Source organism: Quercus robur, chromosome 6, assembly GCF_932294415.1.
Source record: "Quercus robur chromosome 6, dhQueRobu3.1, whole genome shotgun sequence".
NCBI lineage: Eukaryota > Viridiplantae > Streptophyta > Magnoliopsida > Fagales > Fagaceae > Quercus > Quercus robur.
This window is the reverse complement of record NC_065539.1, coordinates 26085579-26110205: the sequence shown is the minus strand read 5'-3', so window position 1 is coordinate 26110205 and position 24627 is coordinate 26085579. Positions and strand designations below refer to the sequence as shown.

The following is a 24627-nucleotide window of genomic DNA, read 5'->3' as shown; positions in this document are numbered from 1 at the left end:
TTGGCCTACTCTCTACAAATTCATTGTACCGAGCTTACCAGTCCAAGGTCCCATGCATCTTGGGCTTGGCCAGAAAAACATAACCCTACAATATATATATATATATATATATATATATATATATATATATATATTTTTTGATTTTAGGGTTTGTTAATAACATTTTAGATAGACACAAGTATTATAGTTGTAAATCAAATACTACTTTCTTTCATTACTTGATTTGTCATATTTATCAAAAAAATATGTATATATATATATATTCTTAAAATCAAAAAATTTATTAAAATTTATGCAATTTAGTGAAGTCACGTGACGCAACCACAACGCCTAAGCCTAATTTTATTATATATAATATGATATGATATCTTGCCAAATTTTGTTGTACATGACACACAGGCTCAGTGTATGGGTTTTGTGATTTAAAAAGCTTAAACTTTAAAATTTTAATTGAAACTATATGTCTAGAATTCAATTTAAAACTACCTAGAATCATGGGAGTAACTATGTAACTTAACCCAAAAGAAAAATGATTAGAATTCGAATGTTTTAAAAGCATTCTTAACTGGATATGTTTTTTTTTTAAATAAATTTTATTTAAGAAAGGAAAAAAAATCTGGAAGGCACACTTTGCGTATTGACGTATTGGGTCAAAGTTGGGGAATTCGATAATATAAGAATGAATCTACTTGGGGACAAGTGATCACAAGCATTACTTCGTTCTTGGTAATGATCTTATTTCATTGTGTTAATATATTTAATGTATTTCGTTGCATTAGCGGAATAGTCATTATTAGAGATGTTTGTGTAGGCATAAAATATATTAGTTACTCAAAGCGTAGCTTGTGCCATCATTTCAATTGTGAACAGCATGCCATCTAGAGATATGACTTTTTGTAGAATTTCCAAATCTCCATCATTCCTCTTCTTCCACACATCATTTATTCCACTACCCTCAAATGCATCCCAACCCATTCTCCCACTAATCCACGCCTCTACACCTACACAATATTGAAGGCAAAATGGAAGAGATAGTATAAGAGGGAAATTTTCATCCCTCTTAGTCTTTGTATTTTATCCAAAAAAAAAATACAAACAAAATCTAATTTAACATACACTTCCATTGAGAAGCTGCTAATTCAAATTAAGAAATATATATATATATATATATATATATATATCTATATATATTTTTTAAAAAGTCTTAAATGGAAAACTTTTCACTAAATCATTGAAAAATTCCATCCTCATTCTTCTCATGTTTTTCTCAGAGCAAAAGAGTATGACTTCATGCAGACATCGACACAGGGCTCACCTTACAAACCTCTGTATTAAACCCACAATCCATCAGAAGAAGTAGCCATGCTCGCTGCTGTTCAGAGAGCCGATCCCTGGGGCCTTTCACTTCAACAAGCTTGGCTTCACCTCTGTACTCCCCATGAAAGCGCCACAGCAACAAATCTGGCATTCCGCTGGACCAGCTTCGGTAATCTTGTGCAAGATGGCGGCAAAGTGAGGCCAAACAAGGGCCACCAATGCATGTAACAGCTGCCCGAAGTTCGGTGAGGGAATGCCGGTCCCAATTAACTCCCCTACAAGCTGTTCCTACATGGGATTCCCATGACGTGATGAGGATCTCCTCACCCATGCCATCATGAATTTTCTGTAGATGAGATTCTATACAGCTCTTCCTCGCCAGATAAAAGCTATCAGTCTCCATATCCAAGGGGGCAGTCTGCAAAATGGAAAAATCATTTTTTTCAATCTGTTTACAAAGGAAAATGGACTAGAAATCACATGCAGATTATAATTTGGAAAGCAAAGAGAGTCGATCAACGTATCAACTTTATTAGAATAAGGGTGAAGAATGTTTTTGAGGAAAAAATTATTTTCCACAGTTACAGGACTGTCACAACAGTAGGTTATCAAATGATGGAACAACAGGGAGCAATAAAGATAGTTGACATTCACAAAAAGTATCTAATGAAGTTCAATACACTCTGTTTAGCAGAAATACGGATATTTTTGGCTCATTATTGACAATCACTTATTCACAAACCTCGTGGGGCTAATAGTTTTCATATTCTATCTCATGGAAAATCCTTTTCGCTACGGTTAGCCCTCTTCCCCTCTAGTGGTATTTAGTGATATAGGAATTGGAAGATCCTATTTAGTCAAATACCTAGCAAAAAGCTCCTACGTTCCTTTCATTACAATATTTCTAAACAAGTTACTAGATAACAAGCCTAAGGGTTTTCTTATTGATAATAGTGACAATATGCCTGTGACCTTGGAGATAGAGCTTCTAACTACAAAATCTGCCACTGGCACTCTATGACTGGATGGCAGCTTTAATTTGTCATTCTCTCTCTCTCTCTCTCTCTCTCTCTCTCTCTCTCTATTTTTTATTTTATATGTAATAAATTTTATTAGAAAAAAATGATCACAAGTATACAGGGAGTATTCTAGCTGAACATCAGTCATTCTTTCTCTGATATGATATGCTAGAGTTTTTGGATTTATGTACTTTCATATGCTTTTTAACAGCCCCTGTACACTGCCTGTGTACTATGGTTGTGTTGTACTCATATTTATTTGAATAAATTTGATTATTACTGATAAAATAAAAAATAAAAAATAAAAAGCACTACTGAAACCGCTTCCTTCTTAAGGACATCTCAACTGGGATGACCTCTTATGAGTTATGAGAGTTGCTTGCTTTTTACCAATTTAATCCTGTTCCTGCTATGCTTCTATCCCTATTTGCTTGCTGAATTGTAAGATATACTTCCCCCATGCTAGTTATTCCTTGCTTTACAAAGGGAAAAACATAACAATAAAATAAAATAAAATCTTTCTGAGAAGAATTTACTAGATATCACCATTAGAAAATCATTGTTATATCTCCAACGATGTGTTTGGAAGTTCGGAGGGAGAAGAGAGCAAAGAGGAGAGGAAAAAGGTTACCTCTTCCCTTTGTTTGGATGTTTTAAAAATTACGTAGGGGGAAGAGGAAAAATATCCATCCTCTTTGTTTAGATGTTTTCAAAATTAAAATGGGATGGTGAGGAAATCATAAAGTATCATATAAATTGACGACTATACCCCTTTTTTGCCAATTTTACACTATGTTTGGAAGTTTGGAGGGAGAGAGGAGTAGAGCGTAAGGAGGGAAAGGAGAAGAGAGTAAATGAGATTATGAGAGTGGATGGGAATGAAATTGATTACCCGTTCACCTTATTTGGATGTTTTAAAAATTAAGTAAGGGGAAGGGGAATAGATACCTCTTCCCTATGTTTGGATGTTAAGTAGGGAGAGGGGAAGGGAGATAAATGGACAATTGTGACTTTATTTTTTTAATTTTAAAGAAACAAATATAAATAGACATCTTAAGGGAAAATTTGACATTTCATTTTTTTTAATCCCCTCCTCCAAATTCCCCCAAATTGGGGGAATTAAAAATGAGGGGTTAGGAGGGATAAGATACCCCTCCCCTTACAAACAACGTTCATTAAATCATACCCCTCTCATTCCCTCTACTCTACTCTCCTCTCCTCCCCCACCATCCAAACAAAAGAAAAAGAGATAAATTAACATCATAAGGGCAAAATAGATAATTAATTATATTTTTTAAAATATGTGAAATCTCTCCCCCTCCAAATTCCCCCAATTTTGGGGTATTAAAGATGAGGGGTTTGAAGGGGAATCTAATTCCTCCAAATCTCATCAAACGCTTCCCCCTCTTACTTTAAAAAACATCCAATAAAGGTTACTTAAACCATCCCCATCCCCATCCCCATCCCCATCTCCTTACCTCTATTCCTCTCTCCTCCATCCAAACACACTTGTTAGCAAGAGTTGACTGACAATAGTTCCTCCACCAGAGCAGTACTTTAACAGTACTTACCTTATAGGGAAAAAATGCCTACTGAAAGAAAGGAATTACCCACCTACTGTGTGAATAAGTGAAAATGTGCAATCCTTGCCTTATTCGTTTAAGAAGCAAGGAAAATAGAGGACAGGAATAAATTATCTGAAGTTATTACATATAAGGAAAAAAGGCACTATAAAGGGAAGTGCAATCCTTGTGCATGGGAACTATGCAAGAACGAGGTTCCCAAAAGGCAAATGATTGAAATGAACCTCAACTTCTGAAGTTAATCGAAAAAACTTTAAAAAATAGAAAAGAAAGAAAGAACAAAGCTTAACAAGGATGCAATTAAGAAAAGGCAATAAGATATAAGATGGAATTGTTTACTGATACTAAGCCAACTATTGATGCAAACTACAACCAGTACAACATTATCAAACAAAATACCTCGAGTTAAATAAACAACTCATCAAACAAAAGTTCACTAGATATCCCTGCTCTTTTGTTGTAACAAGAGAGCAGCTCCCAGGTCTGTGTTACCCACCTCACACACACACGTGCGTACTTTCCATAAATAGAAATTTCGTCATATAGGGAAATGTCCAGACTAAGGGCAAGTATTTTAATAAACAAAAGTTAAATGGTTTTTCCTTATAAGAAGCTCTCCCCTATTTCAGGTCATTCCAATAAGCATAAGAGTATACATATCTTTCCAATCAATTGATTGTGTGTGTGTGTGTGTGTGGAGGGAGGGGGGGGGGGGAGGGGAGGGAATTATCAAACTTTATTAAGAGATCCATTTTTCTTATAAGCAATAAGATTTTATTTGAACAGAAGAGATATGTATAAAGGATATGGTAGATGCATAGGTCAAAGTCGAATTTTTTTGCCCATTGATGGCATGTGTAACATACGAACATTATAGCAACAACTTTGACCACAATCAACTGTGGAGGCTGAACTTTTCCCAGTTAGATTATGTTACAGCGTATCATATCATATGATGAGGTGAGCTATAATTTTACATGCAAAATCCTATATTAAAGAGAGCTCACAACAAGGCTCAGAAGGGTGCCTCATGATAGTGATGCCAGAAAATATCAAATGAAGATAACAAGGGGGAAATTGAGCAAATGGAAAAAGATAAAACCCTAGGAATCAGCACCAAGAAAGGAAACTTAGGCATTAGCAACTAAGTATGTTTGGCATCAGCACTAAACAAAGGAGAAACACATTCTCAACTCATAACATTTTTATTCAATTTCTAATTGTCCTTCACCATTACAAGAGCATTAGTTAAACAGGGTTTCAACTATTACACTCATGGAAATATCCAATTAAATTCCACGAAACCCTCAACATTAAAAACACAAAAATAAGTTCAAATTTGAAAATAAAATATTAAATGATTCTGGTGCTCCTTACATCAGATAGCCTCACCCTCACAAAATTAGGGACTTTAAGCATTCAAAAATGTGGTTTGCATAAGGTGTGAGCCAAGAAATATTGTCACTCACCCCCTTAAAGCCACTCTTCTTTCTTTTTCAGAGCCATATTCTAGTAGATCTGTTTCTTAGGTATCAATTTTCTATTTTTGAGACTTAAAAACTTGTTTGGCAACCCAAATGGACAGAAAACAAATTCTGTTCTCAAACTCAATTTGCGAAGGAAATTGAAAACAGGCAAAATGCTGTTTTCAGTTTCTAGTTTTCAAAACAGGCAAACTAATAATTTTACATAAATCTTACAAATCTAACAATGCAAATCTTACATAAATCTTACGACAATGTAAATCTTACATAAACAATAATATATAAACTAATAATTTCCTATTTTTAATGTCAAAATTGGTTGTACTGTCACCTACATCGCCAAAAGCTTTATGCAGTGTCCATTGAAGATTGATACCATATAGCTTTATGCACGCAGAGTGTAAACTATATAACATATAGCTTCTTTGTAAATTTGTAATCACCCTTCGCGCCACATTTCATAATTAGATAATAATTTCCATTTGCTACAAAAGTATATAATCTTGTTTGAACATCATCAAAATTACCAAACAAATTTTCTATTTTTTTTCCCTTCAGAAAACTATTTTTTTATTCAACTAACCAAACATGTTTTTTATTTCAAAAATACAAAAAAAAAAATTGTTTTTTCTTTCTATTCCCAAAAACAAGTTTTTGAAAATAGAAAATAAAAAATGTTACCAAACATAACCTTATACTTCCTAATGCAAGGAGCACCAAATTCATTTAAGATTTTGTTTCTAAATTTGAAATTATTTTTGAATTTAGTTTTTAATGTTGAGGGTTTCAAAGGATTTGATTAAGCATTTTCCATATTAGTGTAATCCCTAAACCCTACTAAACTAGTGTTCTTGTAATTGTGAAAGCAAATGATTTTGAATAAGAATTTTATGATGAGTTGAGAATGTCTCCTCCTTTTTTCTCTTTGTTTGGTGGTGATGCTTAGGGTTTGCAAGCAGATTCTAGGTAGTGAAGCCTAGGGTTTGTCCTGTTATTCCTATTGTCACTCTTTATTTCCTATTTTCCTACTGTGTTCTGCATCACTTCCTCTCTTTGAAATGAGGTGTGAAGGGAACATAATAATAAGATCAAACACCACACATTATTGATGCTTAATGCACCAAGTTACATGCATCACTTATCAAAGGTTACAACCTTGATGATAGAAATAAATAAAAGTAAAATGATACGATGCTGAAAAACAAAGGCTTACAACATTAACTTAAGAAAAGATAACAACTTAAAAACAAACTAAGAAAACATACCTGAAATCTGGTACGGAATACATTTGGTACATTAGAAAATATAATGTCCCACATCAACAGCCCAAAAATAGTCAACCAAATGCCACTCTCTGTATGAACACCCTGCCACCCACCTCCTTCTCCAGCATAGTACTGCAGGGCAAGCTGTTCAACTCCACACTGCTCCCCATCTTCTCCATAAAACCTGTTCTTCATGCCCATTTCACAATTCAAAGGTCTCCCTTGAACATGAACCTAACATGTTTTCCAGAAAAATGAGTCACATTTAGAAAAGCAGCAGCTTTTAGGCATCGACTATTTTCAGCTTTACATACTGAACTTGACTTGAAAGTTCGACAAGAATATCAGAACATTAAAATTCCTACAGGAATCAAGTACCAATTACCTCTGTGATCTTCCTCTTGATAGATGCTGAAAAACTAGGAGTTTTCCAGCGCCTTGGAGGTTTTCCTAATCGAAGGATTCGCCTTTGCAGTGCCATCCTTGAACCAGCACGCACCCATGGATCCTGTAATCCATCTTCAGCAACTGTAAGGCTCTCATTGGGATACCCAGTGTGCTCCAAATTAATTGACAACCTTAGGGTCCAATATCCTCTTCTTCCATCACAAGTAAAACAATTTAGCAACCGCTTCAGCAAATTTATAGCATCGTTATATCTGCAGAAGAAGAAAAATGTTCCTTCAAACCTCTAATAGAACAGCTAAATGCAAAAATCCAGAGACCAACTTTTTTGAATTGCTACTAGCAACTGTAATTCAAAAGACAGGATTAGTAACCATTTCTAACCTCCACACATGATTTGACAGATCATTGGAAATACAATTCCAAAAAATGTTCTTGAGGGGGTGACGCAGGACAACCAAAACAAAATTAAAACAACAATAAAATAAATGGATATGACCTAGAAGTCAACACCTAGGCCTTACTTGAAGTCAGCACCAAGCGGGGAAACCACTAGGAGTCAGCATCTAGGGTAGACCTGGAGTCAGTACCAGACCAAAGAAAGATTAAACGGCCATTGTTTTCATTCATCAAAATATTAACTATCTCCTCAAGGAATACAATAGGTTGCTTAGAAAAAATTGCTAAACCCTAGTTCTAATTGGCTAAGAAACCCTAATTGCCTTATTACAAAAATAACCCTGCTTCCCAAATTAAAATACTAATAGCCTAATAAACTACTAGGACCTAAAACATAAAAATACAATTGACTTGCAAACATAAATAATATTAAATAATAATTTTCTTGCATCTCCCGTATCATTCTCCTTTGGTTGGAGAAAACTCGACCTCAAGTTTTAAAACATTGAAGGATTAGGATGCTGACAAATAACACTTGCTTCAAGTCTGAAATCACCTTAAGGAGCACAGGGAAAAGAAAAACCTTGAATTCCACCACATCAAACTCATTTGGAATAACAAAATCAATGTGTGGAATCAGTATAATCTCTTCTTAAACCTTATGAACCATAGGAAGCATTGTGGTTTTAACCTCTTTGACTTCACCAAGATGTAGATCTTCAAAGACTGTGGAGGGTTGATCAGAAGCACATTCAACAACTTCAACTTTCACATCATGTGCACCTTCTAACATAATACTCTCTTTAGGGACCATCTCTTCACCTTACTGCTCTTCAATAGATTTATTTCCTTGCATGCATGTTAAAGCAACACTTGTCGAGGCATGTACATCTGTGCCAACATTAGGCTTTGGTGTTGCTGGAGTCTCCACGACCAAGATATCATCATCAATGTTGTCTTCGATTGGGGCAGCAATAAGTTCCTTGTGATCAAGTATCCTTGGTTTCCCAATTGAATCGATTTGAGTCTTCTTTTGCTTCATCTGAGCAATCCTGTCTTGAACATTTTTCATGAGCTTTATAGATAATCCTTTAATTCCTTGGTAGATAATTCCTTGGTAGATTGTTCAAAAGTGCGCTGAGGACATGAAATAGGATGAGGATGAGAATTCATCGTATTTGCTTCAACTTGAAAAGTACCACATTGAGATTGGGATAAATACTTAGCTCGATAGTATCGTGACAAATACTCATCACAAAGTTTTTCTTTCATATCTTCCCACACATTGATGGCAAGTTCATACCTCATATAGCGGATATATTCAAGATTCTCCTAAAACCTTTGTGCTTTACCTCTTAACTTCAACTTGACATACCTGACCTTTTTTGTTATCTGCAAAATTTGCTTGCCCAAAGAATTGCTCCATCCCATTCATCCAATTGACAAATCTCATGGATAAGTTTCATAACCATCAAAATAAGGTGCTTCTAATATTACCATGATTCTCTAAAATAGTGCTTCAACAAATAGTTGGAAGTTGGAACAAGAACCTGAGTTGTTGTGATGTTCTCTAGACAAATTGTTGGAATAGGCTTCTAAGACTATTTTCTCAAATAGTTGCTGGGACTAGGCTGGTTGACAAGTTTGGATTTCATGGGCTGGGTCTTTTTTTTTTCTTTTTTTGCAAAAATAATAAAATACACTGCTGCTTTAAGACACTATAGACACGGACTAAAAAGAAATTCAAACAGACTTAAAAGAAACTACAGACACGGACTTAAAAGAAACTCAAAGTACAGACTCTAAAAGGAACTCAAACCACGGACTAAAAAGAAAGACTACAGAAACTAAAAGAGACCGGCGATGGGCTTGCGGTGCTAGGGACCGGCGACTGTGGCAGCACGACGAGAGGGAAGGCAACGGCAGCACAATACATGGAGGAGTGGTGATGATGATGTCGGCGGCGGTGGCTGATGTGTGTGTTGATAGTGTCAGCGGCGGTGGCTGGTGGGTCGACGACAACTAAGTGCTAATCTGTGGGTTTCGGTAGCATCGAGGTTGCCAATGGGTCTGGACGTGGGTCTCTTCTCTCTTTGTGGTTGCAAGGGATTTGGAGACTTGATTATGGGTTCTGGACTAGAGGTTTCTGGTTGGCTTCAAAATCTAGGTTTTTTTTTTTTGGGTGATATTTTCTTGCGCTTTCCTGCGGTGATGCTTCAACAGATCAGTGTTTGCTCTGATACCAAAACTGACACAGGACAACCAGAACAAAATTGAAACAACAATAAAATAAATGGATATGACCTAGAAGTCAGCACTTAGGCCTTGCTTGGAGTTAGCACTAAGCGGGGAAACCACTAGGAGTCAGCACCTAGGATAGACCTGGAGTCAACACCAGACCAAAGAAAGATCAAACAGCCATTATTTTCATTCATCAAAATATTAAATATCTCCTTAAGGAGTACAATAGGTTACTTATAAAGGATTGCTAAACTCTAGTTCTAATTGGCTAGAAAACCCTAATTGCCTTATTACAAAAATAACCTTGCTTCCCAAATTAAAATACTAGTAGCCTAATAAACTACTACGACCTAAAACATAAAAATACAATTGACTTGCAAACATAAGTAATATTAAATAATGATTTTCTTGCATCTCCCGCATCGGGGGGGGTTGTGTAGGGAAAAGAAACAATAGAGTTGCAAACTTGCAATTTCTTTACCACTAGAAATTTAATTGAGGGGACAAGAGAAAATATAAAATGTGGCTAAAATGTACAGTAATTATTACTAGCAGAGGGACATCACAATAGTTTAGGGGATAGATTGCACATTTAAAATTAAGGAGAGTGCAATTTACCCGTACTTTATTGATCAAAGTTATTTACCAGACTGCTTTTACAAAAATATTTTCCATACCATGCTCACTAACTAAGCTTAATTGTGAAGTTTCATTTCTTTCAAACATTTTACGGAAGGAATAATTCACCATAGAGAAAAAAACTGTCATTGATAGTTGGAACTTAAAGATGTGTCAAAACATCAAAGGTAATAGAAGTTACAAAACACGTGAATAGTTTTGTATCAAAAAATTCTGCAACCACGCTTTGAACCACCACCTCCTGTTGTAGACTCGAATTGGCACCACCATCATTTGATCCACAGCCTTTATCACCACATTACCCCATGGCCACGAGGGAGGAGCAAACATTCACATGAGAAATCATCGCTATCTACTGTTACACATCTACTGTTGAAGGTAGGAGGGGTGGTAGGGAATGTGTTACACATCTACTGTTTGCAGACGATACTATCTTATTTTGTGATGCGGATGTGGAGCAAATCCTTCATATTCGGTTGTTGTTACTTAGTTTGCAAGCGGTAATAGGTTTGAAGGTTAATATGCATAAGAGTGAAATGGTTCCAATAGGGGAGGTTGATGATGTGCATGCCTTGGCTGAAATTTTGGGTTGCAAAGTCGGAAAGTTGCCTATGTCTTATCTTGGCATGCCTTTAGGGGCTTCACATAATTCCCCTTCAATTTGGAATCCTATTTTGCAAAAATTTGAGCGGAGATTAGCTGGGTGGAAAAAGCTGTATTTGTCTAAGGGGGGGTCGATTGATGTTACTCAAGAGTACACTATCTAGTCTTCCTACCTATTTTCTATCGCTATTCACAATTCCTACTCATGTGGCTAATAGAATTGAAAAGCTACAAAGGGATTTTCTTTGGGGTGATAGCAGAACTCATCTGGTAGGATGGGACAAAGTTTGTGCGCCTATAGCTAATGGTGGTTTGGGGATAAGGAAACTTACTACTTTCAATAAGGCCTTATTGGGGAAATGGTTGTGGCGGTTTGGGAAGGAAGAGGATCGGCTATGGAGGAGGGTGGTGGCTTCAAAATATGGGGAAGAGTGGGGGGGTTGGACCTCAAAACTGGGTAGGGGAGTTCATGGGTGTGGTTTGTGGAGAGGTATTCGCATGGGATGGGAGGATTTTAGTAAAAATTGTCAATTTGTTGTTGGGTTGGGGAATAGAGTGAGGTTTTGGCAGGATGGGTGGTGTGGGGGTTAACCTTTTCACTTGGCCTTCCCAAGGTTGTATGGTATTGCTATTGATAAGGAGATATCTGTTGAAGCCTCCTTGTCAAGGCAGGGGGAGGAGAATAGAAGAATTTGGGATGTTCGTTTTATTCGAGAATTTAATGATTGGGAGATGGAGGAAGGGCTGCATTTTTTTTGTATGTTGGGAGCTAATACTCCTCCTATGGATGTGGGAGACCGGATGAGATGGAAGTTGAAGGTTAATGGGGATTTTGATATTCGGTCATATTATAACAAATTAAGGAATTCTCCTTTAATTGTTTTTCCTTGGAAAGCTATTTGGAAAGTAAAGGCCCCTAGGTGAGTTTCCTTTTTTGTTTGGTGTGTAATTTGGAATAAGATCCTAACGGGTGATAATCTAAGATTGAGGAGACTGGTGCATTTTGTGGATTGGTGCATTATGTGTAGACATTGTGGAGAGTCGGTAGATCATTTACTTCTTCATTGTGAGATGGCTAATTGGTTATGGAGCTTTGTCTTTATAACTTTTGGCCTGCCTTGGGTTGTACCTAGTTTGATCCCAGATTTGCTTTTTGGATGGTGGAATTGGTTGGGGAAGCACTCGTCTCAAATATGGAATTTAGTTCCATTGTGCATCTTTTGGTGTATTTGGAAGAAACGGAATCGGCGGACTTTTGAGGATTTGATTAGCTCCGGTGATCAGATGCTTGCTTCTTTTAGTGGGACTCTTTTTGATTGGTCTCGGGCTTGGGGACTCACGACTAGTGATTCTCTCCCTTCTTTCATTAGCTCTCTTTCTCTTTGTAATTAATTTGTGGTTTGGTTTTCTTTTTTGCTTTTTCTTTGTTTCCTTCTTGTATTTTCTGGGTTTGCTCTATGTTTTTTTATGCATAGAGTAGCCATTCGTATATATAACATTTTTACTTATCAAAAAAAAAAAATCATCGCTATCTACGCTACCTAAACAACCCCCACAAAACCGTTGATAAAGAGCTGCTCCTTCTGTCTTCGGCCAAACAGCCACTGACAGCACCGATCTCAAGGCATATAAATTTTGTTATTATAGAAACTCTAACTTATACACTGTAACACTGGTTGTTAAATCTTGAAATTATATATCTTATCTGGACCTTAGCTCTATAACTGTCCAAAGGGAAAAATCCAAAGAAAATAGAAAAGAAGAAAAAAGGAAACTTAATTGCGTATTTTAGATATAAAAGAGGGGATTAATTATTGATTTTTCACCCTTACTTGCCCTTCTAAAATGCCTTCAGTTAATAAGTCACCCTTGCATATTTCTATACCATTTGTCCTTGTTCCACACGAGTCACAACTGAGACATCTTTGACAGACTTCCTAATCTTCTTCTCAATTAGTGTTACAACAAAGTTGAGGAGGGAGGATTTAAACTCTGGTTCTCAATGCCACTGACCTACTAGACTCTTGGCAATTAGTGCTACATCTAACCGATAATAAATTTATATCCAGTCCACCTTCGGATTGTCCTCAACTAATGTTACATCTACCCTATTGTAATAGTTATTTTTCTTGTGTTACACCCAAACATTTTCAATATGGCTAAAACCTTTCTGTGGAATATTCTTAATGTTCTTTTTGTCCAGGTAGGGAGAGTAACACAAAGGGGCTTGTGCCATAATGTTGTTTTAATGGTCCAATACAACATACAAGAAAGCATCACTAGAATGCGAACGGGCTTTAACACATTCCAGCCCTTTGATAGTTTTTTTTTATAGGTAGTATAGTGTTTCCTCATGATTTATATATCCACTATAAATGTATTATTTATTGTGAAACCATATCCAAAGTTTACACCACACCTCATACATAACATCATAAACACCATTTACGAGTAATAATTACTTGTGTACAAAACTAGAGAAACATACTAATTAAAAAATTGATTTAGGCACAGAGATTAATGTCATAGTTTCGCATATAAGAATACAAAAAGAAGCAATTTCTGTAATCATAATAATACCTGCGCTCCCGCTCAAGAAAGGAAACTCCTAACAAGACCACTTTTGAGTAGACCCATGATGCTGAAAATGATGAATAAAATGTAGCCACTAATTCAGAGGTTGTGGATTCCATTGTTTTCATAGAAGAGCTTGATATACGGGAGTCAGCTATCTTTATGCATCTTAACACCAATTCAACGTTGTTTCCATCAAGAGCTTCATCCATTAGTTGTGCAACTTCAATGGCCTGTAACCCACGACCATTATGGTAAAAGCAATATAAATTCAACATTTTCTTCTAAACAGAAACAACGTTAACACCTCTTCATAAGCAAGCAGGTCATCTTGACCTGGGAAAATTTGTTCTGAGATTATGCAGTCATAAGTTGGATACTTGACTATTCCCAAATCAACTAGTAGGAATGTTGATAGATTCTGCTCTCCATTCAGGAAGAAAAGCCTCTGTGGGAGCAATGAAATTCATGAAGACCATTTTAGATGAAATCACAATTTTAACAAACCACTACTACATAAACATGACACACTAAGACTTGAAAGCACCTCAGCACGCCAGATAAGGGATTCAGCTTTTGAAGATATCCTAAAACAGGCACCAGTTTTATCCAAAACCAAACTTGTTAGGTGTGGACTGCACATTAAAAGAAAAAGAACAGGCGAACATTATATATACTCATTGACACAACCAGCTAAAATTTCAACAAGTCACTCATAAATTATCACATTCATACCATAATCCATCTACAAATGAAGGAAGAAGAGATTCAAGAAGATCTGACTTTCTTCTACCATGATTACAGTTCTGAAGCCCCAAAAGAAGCATAAAAAAATTGAATAGAACACCCATCAGATAACTAATAAAAATTCAATAGTACACATTTCAAATCAAAGAGAGGTTGCAGTTCAGAATCCATTATTAAGAGCTATTTCATTTTTGTGAAGACATAAGCTTTATCAGATTATGGTAACCATGAATCTCATTCACTAAGGGAATAGATTATTTTAACTGGAAATTTGTCTTGCTTATAGAGTTTGAAAATGTAAAGCACTATAGCTAAAAATTTGCCTTGGTACAGCCTGAACAATTAAAATGCCTTGCCCGGCAGCAAACATTTGAAGGCAACACCCACAAAAGAACCATATGGATGGTCGGCAGCTGAGCAGCAGATTTCTTGCACTACTAATAATGAGAGATGCTGCTTTCTACTTATAGATATTGATAGTACTAATAATGAGTTTGTGAAGACTTATAGATGTGTATAAAGTGGCCTTGTGTACAACAGCATCTACATGTATGCGGAAAATACATATATAATGTTTGACCCGTATCTGTCCACACAGTAGCTCTCATACTGTGTAGTCATCGAAAGCCAATTCATCAATTTTGGAGCATAAACTACGGACACAACCAAATTTAGAAGGATCCACCCATAATGCTCCACTTGTTATGCATAAAGAATGAAATATGCTTTAAAATTAGTCATGACTTTGGCTTCTGCACTACTGGTTTAATGGCTACCAAAACAAAAATATCTTCAGAATTTTAGAGAGAATTTACAAAACCAAAGAACGGACTAAATATGATGGAACAAATAAAATTACAAGAAAACAATAATATACAGTACAAGACTTGGACGAAGTCAAGTAATCCTAAGACAGATTGTCCAAAATGAGGAGAAATTTAAAGCATAAGCCAAAAATCAGAAAAGATCTGGCTGATGATTATATGCTGGCTAAAGACTTACATTACCATCCTTTATTAATACTTGAGACTAGCTACACATCCATTACAAAAATGATCCAATCAAAACAAACCTGATGCAGTGTGAGTGTGTAGAAGCAGAATCTGTAACACACAATTACTACAACTCTTCCACGAAACCTAAGTTCTACAAGAACACTAGGGTAGTAGGCAAAATAATAGAGAAAACCTCTCTAGCAAACTTTTATTAATAAACACATAACAATAATAATCAACCCCTCTATAAAGAGTATTTATAGGAATAGAATTTCTCTTACTCCTTTTAAGAAAAGAAATAATAAACCTACTTCTACTTGAGAAAGGAAAAACAATTTAACTAGAAAAAGAAAAACAATTAAAATCCTAATTCAACTAGGAAAAAGAAAATAACATAAAATATTAAAATATTTTATTCTTCCTTAACCAATCTGCATCAAAACCCCAGAAGACTAATTAAACATTCAGGATCAACAAAACTCTTACTCCTTGCAGCTTCAGTGTCCTCCATATGAACACTTATTGTGTTTTAAAAAGTAATATTATATTGGAAACATGCAAAATTCTTTGACAGAGTCCAAAATGAAGTACTAAGAAAACAGTGCATAATGGAGAAACTGATAAACATGTGCACAACATAATGCATTCTAAACATATTAATAACAAAGTAATCTTTCCACCATAAGATGCACTAAAATAATGGATGCAACATTAATTGAGTCAAAATGAGAATATAAATTCTTATAGAAATGTCAATAAATGTGAACCTTCTTAAGCTTGCACAAAATATCATGTAGCTCAGAAACAGTAAGCAAATTCAATATCTCCTTAATGTCATTGTCATGTAGTTTATCTTTATCTTCAAATAAACATATATAACCCATTGCTGCAATATGACAAGAGGAAGTGTCAGTAAGGACCTCGATTTGGAAATCTGCGCCAGAAAGATGCAAGAAATATAAATATTAAAAACCAATATTATTACCAGAGAGACCCTTGACTGCTTCTTGAGGATCCAATACTTCTGAATAGGAAATAGTAGATATTCGAAACCATGGCCCTGAGTCAGAAGTATGCATTTCATTCGGTATGTTTCTTCTGAATCCATTAATTTGTATTATGAAAATCTGATCGATGATAAATATGGTTCAAGGAGCTACAACTTAGCAACCAACTTCCTTTTTTCACTTTTGGGTAAACAAATTATTTAATTTTGATATCAAGTAATTGCTAACGCGAATACAATCATTTTATAGTGAATACAAGTCGATCCAAATTTCAATCATTTTAGCTGATTGCGATGAAGAGTGACTAAGTGGTAAATTTGTATGCATCTTAAACTGCACAAAACTTGATACCTGAGAGCCATAGCTTAACATCTTTAAAAAAAAAAAGTTCATTATTATTGTTCAAAAATGGATGCATGTAATGCATATGTTGAAGGGACCAATACAAGATAACTAGACACGCAAAGCTGAACTAATACATGAGAAAAGCATATCTAGAAATTAAGAAACCTTTTCGTGTATAGAGCCGAACAAAAAGCCGCTGACTATCATTTGAGAGTGAAGTAAATGATTCTGTGAACAGATCACATATAAAGTAGTCATAGACTGTCAGTAAAAATGAAGGCTCAAAAGGCATAAGAAATAAAGACTCAAAAAAATTTAGATTTGATACCCATGAATTTTTTTTCATCATCTGTGAATAGGTGAGGATTACTTCTTATAACTTCATGAATGACTAGGCAAAAGTTTTGCTGATATTTTGTGATGCCGGGTGGACAATTTTTTGCGGATTCAACCACATGAATAGCATATTTCCATAAACATTTAAAAGCCTCTACATCTTCATATTCTTTTTCACCATGCAATATCATCTTGTGACACACTATCATAATGGGAACAAAATCAAAAGGATTCTTTGGAACAGAAGTCACATATCCCTGAAAGAAGTCCAAAAGCGTATCATAACGAGAACTAAAAAATCAACTAATTTCACTATTTTCCAAATTATAAAATGCAGTCTGAACATAAATAACATCAAAAACAAATGTTGCGTAAACTCATTGCTAAGTGCAGAAATGGGAATTGAATGCATGTGCAGATCATAAAAATGTGTGCAAACCAAAATAATAATAATAATAATAATAATAATAAAATTTAATGAAGATCTTGTGATTTTAAAAAATCACATCAGAAGTCTGGGTAAATAACCCTAAAACATTACTTTACTGGTAGATGAATATTTCATCAGAGGAGAACACTTTAAAACACACCTAATATATATATATATATATATATATACCCTCATCCCTTTTTCAAGACTGCTAGATTTCAACCAGCAACACTACGATTCCTTTAGATGCAAGTTGATGGGTATATTCAGCTACTTCAGCTATTCAAGCTTGGTACCCATACAACTTGGCCATCGAGTTCAAAGATCATCCTGTAGTGTGATAACTAGTACACAAAACATGTGAGAACTAAATATGTATCCTCGGATGACATAATTGCTAACATCATGAACACTTTTGCATTAGATCCTTATCACCCACTTTCTGGAAAAATTTTGTCTTGAATAGAATGTTAAATAAGTCAACATGGATCACCACAACCATAGCTTAACCCGCCACCTTTTATAAGATACAATAACAGTGATTGTGAATAATCATGTGATTATTACAGTGGCGCAAAACTAGAGTAGGATATCCATATGTGATTCTGTAAAAGCTGCCCTTCATCTCTTCTTTACCAAAGCCCATGTGATGTCATACAATGTTGTACCGTGAAGTTAACTATGAGTAATTTTATTGCACTGAGTGCTATGTTATTGTGTTAGTATTATTGTACTGTGCTGAGCTACTGTGAGCTGCTGTAGTAGTTTGATTTAATCAGCTTCCTAGTACGGCTCCATATAAGAAGCTCTATGTAAACCATGGGGGCATAACCTGGAAAGCCTTACAGTCTCTTGGGTATTAGTCAGTCCTCCCTAGTCCCTTTCGAAATAAAATTATTGAATGTTGTTTTAACCTTTTGCAAAAGCTGTATTAGACTATTGTTCTGATTGTTAAGTTGCTTGATTGCTAGTCTTAGTCTAGCCACAATCATGTTATTGAACTAAGTTCTAAACTATTGTGTTGGCATTATTGTATTCAGTGTTGAGATAGTATGAACTGTTAAGCTAGTGTAAGGTAAGTAGTGGTGTAGTCTAAGGCTCTACATAAAAGGTCTTGTGTTGACTATGGATGCATAACCAGGGAACCTTTCAGTCTGTTGGGTGTGTGTGTGTGTCCACTCGTGTGTGTATTTCTTAAGATTTTCCTCCCAAAATTTCATCAAGATTCTTTTTCCTATTAACTTCTAACTGTGAGTCTATGACGGCCAAGGGCTCACACTGCATAGGGCAAGCCTCTCAACTATTCCCTCTAATTTCGATTATAATTCGCATTTGTTGTAATTCTTTTGTCTTTCTTTTGTCAATGAAAATTTATTTATTACAACAACCCAAAAAAAAAAAAAAAAACAGAAAAAAGCGTGTTGTTGGACTCCTAGTCTCTGAGGATTGCTCAGTTGATGTATTCTTTGATCTCCTATATAATACTCCTGTCCAGTGATTGTGTGGTGTTGGACCCCTTATAAACAAGATTTTCAGGATTGCAAGTTGGAGAAAGTTGATATATTCTTTTATCTTCTACCTATCAAAAAAAATATATTCTTTTATCTTCTATATTCCAATTTTCTGTTTGATGTAGGGGAGGACAAGATTTGTTGGAGGGTATCATGTATCAGTAAATTCGATGTCAGATTATGAAGCTTTGAGAGGAAGTTGGGAGCTTAGGTTACCATGGAAAAGTATATAAAGTTCAAAGGTTCCACGTAAGGTTGCATTCTTTGTTTGGTTGGCTGCATTGGGGAGGATTTTGACAATGGATAATCTTTGTAAAAAGGGAATTATACATCGGTGTTGCATGTACAAGGAAAGTGGAGAAACAGTGGATCATCTACAGCTTCACAATTTGGATCTGCAGCATCTGCTCGCATAGAAGTTAACCATATAAATTTTAGATTGTAAGTTTTTAGGAGTAGTTCTAGTCTACTTACTATGTAATAGAATAATCTTCACATGTTAATTTTACTTTTAAAAAAAATTATTATTTGTGCATTGTGCATATCACAATGTCACACACACGTTCATAGGCCATAAACTAAACTTCTGTATTACTAATTTTCAGAAAGTAATTATGGAGGAGTGTTGATGTTAAATTGCAATATCCTCTTCTTGGTTAATATTGAAGGAGTTGAAAGTTTATTGGATCACCACACCACTAAGTACTAAGTAAAGAAGGTCGTTGCTTTTGTCTGTTACTGCATGATTCCTTATACTATATGTGCAAGACTAAAGAACTAAGGGAGCAATCTCATCAATAGAACCCTTGAGGCCAAAGGCAAGTTATAGAAAAGATGCTCCAAGAAAGATAGTTTAAAATAAGTGAATAAATTAGGCAAAGAAACTGAGGTCCCTCCCAGTTTAAGAAATATATTACCTCAAAGCTTAGGCAGTACTTCTCCATTAAAGGGGACAAATATTGAGCTAATTCACGAGGGAGAAAACCAAGCACTTTACATTTACAGGAACCAGAATCTGCAGAAAGAACCTGAATCCAAACAAACAATGCCTTTATGAGAGAAATAAATTTAGAACTTGAAATATATATATTTATGAGAGAAGACTAACCTTGATAGCATTGGGATCCTTAACATTATGAGGATCTGGTAGAAGAGAAATGTTTGCCCCAACATGTAATTCATTTTCATGACTAAAAAACCTACGACCAACAATAAAGGTTTGAAGAGTAACCCCAGATACGTTTTCCATAGTTACATCAACATCAGCAGCTGCTGCTGCTGCTGCTTTAGCCTTAGGCGCATCAACAACAACATCATTGTTGATGATGTGGGAGTGAGAGTTGGAGTGTCGCGATCCACAAAAATCATCATTGTTTGTTAACTGTGACTGATGAATCTTAGACTTAGAAAAGAAGTTTGAGTCAAGAAGGGTACGCTGACTCAATTTCCGGCGTTTGGTTCCGGTTGGGGTTTCACTTTCAGACAAACATATATCTGGAGATGAGATGAGATGAGGAAGAAAACTAATTTAATAAATAATTAACAAGCGGAAAACAAACAAACAATGAAGAGAAGAGAAAATAGAATACGGACCGAGATGAGCGTTGATGGCATGGTGTTGAGCACTAATTTTGAGGGCGCAAACAGGACAGGTTACCAATTCTAATTCTAATTCTAAATCATCGGAAGCAGACAACAGAGTTTCACGATTGGGAAGGAATCGCCGCCGTTTGCCAACTAATCGGACCACGCTCTCTCTTCCCTTCAACATTTCTTTTCTATTCCAAACCCTTCTTCTTTTTCTTTTTTCTTTTTTTTAATGCCAAAATTTTAACCAAACATGAAAATGTCTCATCATCCCGCCCAACTGGGTGCCGCGTTTGTTGTTCCCGTGGTTTCAAAATTCAAAATTGCACCAACTTCTTCTTCTTCTTCTTCTTTTTTAATTCACACATATTTATTTAAATTCTAGGTTTTTCAAATAAATCATTCAAAGATCAATGGTATTTATAGTGTGACAAACCCTAGCCTAGGCTAATCTATTTTTTTAAAAGATAAAGAGGTTAGAAAAATACTAACCATTCATAAAAATAAAATTAGACTATCATTTTTTTTTTTTTTTTAAGAAGAACCATACATTAAGATTTTAGCATGTAGTCTAGTTCTTTCAGTTTGGACATGTGTTAGTCAACACCAACACGCTTTTTGGCCAATCTCCATTGGTTTTCAATTCGCAGTATTCCTCATAATGCTAACTCTATGGTTCATGTATTAACTCAATATGCTAGACATATTTTTTCTAATGTTTTTCTGAATTAAGGATTCTCCTCCTTTTGCTCTAAAAGCACTGTACTTTGGCTCTCAAAAAAAAAAGCACTGTACTTTGATTTGGCATTTCTTGATTAATATAAAATCTCTTGATCTATTTTTCAATTTTTTTTTTTTTTTTTTTGTTGCTAATCTTTAGATTTTCTTTCTTTGCACACTAAATATGACTAGACTTTCTTCTCAAAAAAAAAAAAAATATGATTGGACTTGACCATTAAGCAGGGCTTGCCTCTATGGCTCTTCTATTTTCTTGGGGGCTTAATAATTCTAATTAAAATTCATGAAAGAAAAAAAACACACAACTATGTTTTGACATATTTTTGCCATGTAATAGAGAGTTGAAAGATTTTCAGTTAAACTTTGTATAAGTGAAAAACTAAGTCGACAAAAAAAGAAAAAAAAAAGAAGAAGAGGAAAATCATTACTCACTTTGTGAAGAAATTATTGTATTACATCTTTCTCTTGAGAAAATGTGGGTTTTTATGTGCGAGACACTTATATGAACGATTTACTTTTATGTAAGAAGATAGTATAATATACTAAAAGAACTCCAAACATGCATGTGTCGCCTTAAAAATGAACTCTCAAGCTTTCCCTCTCTAGCGAAGAAGAAGACGCCCTACACCGAAGTACAAAAAAGATCAAGGATGGACATACCCCCCCCCCCCCCCCCCACACCATCTAACTCCACGTTCCAGGCTCTCAACTATAGAGCAAAACTAGTAGGACAACTACATGGTGCATATGAAAAAGCCTTTAGTCTCATTGATCAGATGAAAGAAGATGCTAAATCGAATGTTAAGGAAGAAAATGTGGACGAAGAAGATGTCATCCTAACCCTCTCGAGAAAAGACAAGATCTACATCAGATCTCAATGGTCCAAGGCTCTTATCATTAAGACCTTTGGAAGGACTATGGGGTATCAGTTCCTTTCTCAAAGAGTTAGAGAACTCTGGGCCCCAACTAGAAGATTAAATTTGGTTGACCTTGGACATGACTATTTTCTAGCACGTTTTGAGCTTGGGGAAGATCTTGATCACGTGCTTAAGGATGGCCCTTGGTTCATGGGCCAACATTTTCTTGCCATCAAGTCCTAGGAACTTGAGTTTAAAGCTTCTTTGACCAACTTCTCCCAAGTTGCTATTTGGATACTTCTCCCTGAACTTCCCATTGAATTTTATAACTCGGTAATCCTCAAAAAGATCGGTTCCAAGATTGGACCAGTTCTCAGAATCAGTAGGCACACTGCCACTAATGGTAGAGACCGCTTTGCTTGGCTCTGTGTCCAAGTCAGCTTGGATAAACCTCTAGTAAAAAACATCCTCATTGGTAAGTTTCAGCAACTAGTTACTTATGAGGGTATCCATTTCCTTTGCTTCTCATGTAGCCGCCTACGTCACAGGAAAGATACCTGCCCTCAAACCATCAGAGAGCACCCAAAGCTCGCCAGCCAAGAGCAAGGCACTTGCTCTAACCAAGAACCCAAAGCTAGCTCTTCTTCTCCTCCCAGCATGTCAAAGTCGCCTACTTCAGACAGTGTAGAACCTCCTAAGGACACCGTGCCGAATTCCTTTGGACCTTGCTACTAGTCTCTAGGAAAAAGCCAAATCCCAAGAAGAAGCCTGCTACTTTAGGCATGTCACTTCAGCCACCAACCCAAGCTATTTTTTCGCCTACACGGCACAATCCCATCCTTTAGCAGGTCCCTATTCCCAATAAAGTTAATGGAACCGAACCAAGCACCAACAAAGGAAAAATGAAACTAGTAACTTCAACTAACCTTATCCCAAAGCAAACCAATAAACCCAAGCTAAAAGCCCAGAGCCCACCTAAGCACTCCAAGGCCCACTCTCCTACTAGAAATAGGAATTAGCCCAAATCTCAATCGTCTAGTTAAAAATCCTAGCCCAACCAGACATCTACCAGCCCCTCAAATACCCTAGCCATCTCTTCTTGTCCTTCTGAACAACCACCCTTCTCCTTCCTAGCTCAAACTAAAGCCACCTCCACACCCCCTCTCCCTAACCATCATGCCTTGGGCAATATGGCACAAGAACAAGGTTGTCAAGCTGGGGAACAAAATGATCAACACCATTCGTTGGGATCCGCTAATGATATACGGATGGACGGACAAGGACCTGATGGAAGCTTGGAGTTTTATTTTTCCTTTGATGGACAAGAGTAGGAAGGACGGGTGTCTGCCCTTGACAAACTCAGCTTGGTACTACACCCCCAACCCATGGTGGCAGTTCACCCTAGATTGCCCACCACTTCTACCTCCGGGACACATGACCTCTAACACCTCAAGAACTCTCTTGGAGTCAAACTTCTCCGAAGCATCTCTCAACTTGATGGAGAGAGAATTAGCCCCACTAGAGATATGTTAGAGGAAGTTTCTAACTAGGGAGTCCACCGAAGTTTTGATCCAAGGCATTGTCCCTCAGTTGAAGCTAATCCAAACTATCACAACAACAACAAGCTTCATGCTCAGGACACTGACCAAGCAAATGCAGCTGAGTCTGTTGGAGCATGTCATCACCCTGATGCCGGGAATCCAAGTGCACAAGGAGGATCTACGCCAGGGGGGATGGAACTAGATGACTTTTAGGAGGGTTTTTGCCCAAGAATGTGAGTCTTTTGAACCTTATATATCCTTCAAAATGAATATTTTAATCTAGAATTGCAAGGGGGCCATGAAACCCTCCTTTAGAAGTTCTATCCATGATCTAACAAGCTTCCATTCTCCTGGAATTATTATTTTCATTGAGAACCGTATTAACGGCTCCAAAGCTTGTGACATTCTTTATTCCCTGCCCTATAATGGTATTCACACCACTGACCCCAATGGATACGTTGGAGGTATCTGGCTTCTTTGGCGTAAGGACATGGTAGACATGGAAGTCCTAACTGATACTGAACAGAAAATCCACTCCATTGTCAAGGTAAATATCTCTGACTTATCCTAGCTCCTCTCTTCTATTTATGGTAGTCTTAGATTTGTTGAGCACTGAATCCTCTGGGATAATCTATGCTCTATCTCTCTTCTTCATAATCTCCCATGGGCAATTGTTGGGGACTTTAATGACGTCCTAAATGATTCCGAAAAAAAGGGTGGGAACAGAGTTAATATGACTAGAACCTTAATGTGATACCCAATTTGATTGATTGTGTGATGTGTATGGGTGTGTGATGAGTCCCACATCGGGTATTTATTGGGTAGATTTGGGCTTTATTAACAACTATAAGGAGCCTCAATTATGACTAGTCTTTTTGAGGTATAGCGCATATGTGGCTAGCGCTTTTCCTTAGGTCGTTATATAGTGTAATACCCCAATTTTGATTTTATGATTATCACTGTACCTTGTCAATTTTAATATAGAATTGAAGTACTATATATGT

General features: G+C 36.2%; 1 protein-coding gene across 1 annotated transcript; it reads right to left on the bottom strand.

The window, feature by feature from the left end:
- Positions 1-891: 891 nt before the first annotated feature.
- LOC126733392 (fanconi-associated nuclease 1 homolog) lies at positions 892-20874 on the bottom strand. Its single transcript, XM_050436692.1, has 14 exons — positions 20494-20874; positions 20009-20394; positions 19818-19928; positions 16952-17216; positions 16789-16851; positions 16257-16331; positions 16039-16157; positions 14265-14335; positions 14077-14164; positions 13837-13977; positions 13536-13762; positions 7054-7327; positions 6669-6902; positions 892-1735 (listed from the first exon to the last, which is right to left on the bottom strand). Exons 1-14 carry the CDS (start codon positions 20669-20671, stop codon positions 1289-1291), a joined length of 2679 nt encoding a protein of 892 aa, XP_050292649.1. The 5' UTR covers positions 20672-20874; the 3' UTR covers positions 892-1288.
- Between the last annotated feature and the right edge of the window lie 3753 nt (positions 20875-24627).

Bases quoted from the DNA above. Each gene is read 5' to 3' on its own strand.
- LOC126733392 (XM_050436692.1), bottom strand. From the start codon at position 20,671: ATGTTGAAGGGAAGAGAGAGCGTGGTCCGATTAGTTGGCAAACGGCGG. The intron at 19,929-20,008 runs GTTAGTCTTCTC...GTTTGGATTCAG, and splicing joins AGGATCCCAATGCTATCAAG to GTTCTTTCTGCAGATTCTGG. The intron at 1,736-6,668 runs GTATGTTTTCTT...TCCATTTTGCAG, and splicing joins TATTCCGTACCAGATTTCAG to ACTGCCCCCTTGGATATGGA.